The sequence below is a fragment of the Octopus bimaculoides genome, chromosome 18 (assembly GCF_001194135.2).
Source record: "Octopus bimaculoides isolate UCB-OBI-ISO-001 chromosome 18, ASM119413v2, whole genome shotgun sequence".
Classification (NCBI taxonomy): Eukaryota; Metazoa; Mollusca; class Cephalopoda; order Octopoda; family Octopodidae; genus Octopus; species Octopus bimaculoides.
Window position 1 is genome coordinate 16,420,611 of NC_068998.1, and position 1,073 is coordinate 16,421,683.

At 42.6% G+C, this 1,073-nt stretch overlaps 1 protein-coding gene across 1 annotated transcript in view; it reads right to left on the minus strand.

Annotated features, from left to right (window-relative positions):
- Nucleotides 1–1,073, minus strand: part of LOC106871188 (coiled-coil domain-containing protein 177) — a 56,875-nt gene that overhangs the window by 37,703 nt on the left and 18,099 nt on the right. The window contains exon 6 of the mRNA XM_014917524.2: nucleotides 367–444. Coding sequence (XP_014773010.1) covers nucleotides 367–444 — 78 coding nt within the window. The remainder of the gene's footprint in view (nucleotides 1–366; nucleotides 445–1,073) is intronic.

Sequence of the window (1,073 nt, forward strand, 5' to 3'; positions counted from 1 at the left end):
TTTTAAACTTTATCAAGGCGGTGAGCTGACAGAATCTTTGTCACACTGGGTGAAATGCTTAGCAGCATTTCATCTGTTTTTACATTCTGAGTTCAAATGGTGCCGAGGCCGACTTTGCCTTTCATCCTTTTGGGGTCAAAAAAATAAGTACCAGTTGAGCTCTGAGGTCAATGGAATCAACTTACACCCTCCACCGAAATTGCTGGCCGGGTACCAAAATTCGAAACCATTATTTATAACTTCATCTATTTCGAGTTCCACCATTAAAAACAAATTATTTGGCATTCAAAAATATGATGTTAGTAGCCTCATAAGCAATAATCCTACAAATAATGACTTTTCACAGATATTTCCAAAATGACTTACATCGTATTCAGAAAGTTCTTCTCTCGACATTTTAAATCTTGCCTCAACTTCCTGCTCTCTTCACGGAGTTCTTTCATCCTGAAGAATTAAAAGCAATAATCGAACCATTTAGTCTACTGTGCATTCTTCTTACTGTTTCAGCAGCAAAAAAATAACAGTCTACCCTCACCCCAATAGCACTTCAGGCTTTTTTTAGAGCCTCCAGAATTTTAGTTGGGGACAGAATTATCTTCAAACTGGAAATTTTGCCCAAATGCTTACAACAGACTGAACTCTGTTAAAAGGTGCCCAAGAACCAGGTAGTTATCATCATTTAACATCCACCTTCGGTGCTGGCATGGGTTGGACGGTTTGACCAGGGCTGGCAAGCTGGAGTGGGGGACTGCACCAGACTCCAGTCTGATTTGGCGTGCTTTCTATGGCTGGATGCCCTTCCTAATGCCAACCACTTTATAGAGTTCCTGGATGCTTTTATGCGGAGACATCCAGGTAGAAAACTACACCAGGCGACTATGTCAGTTTTGGAACGGTTTTTATGACTGCATGCCCTTTCTAACACCAGCCACCCCACAGAGTGGACTGAGTGCTTTTTACGTGGGACCAGCACAGGCGAGGTCAGTTTCGGCATGGTTTTTACAGCTGGATGCCCTTCTAAATGCCAACCACTTCACAGTGTGGACTGGATGCTTTTTATGTAGCACCAGCAG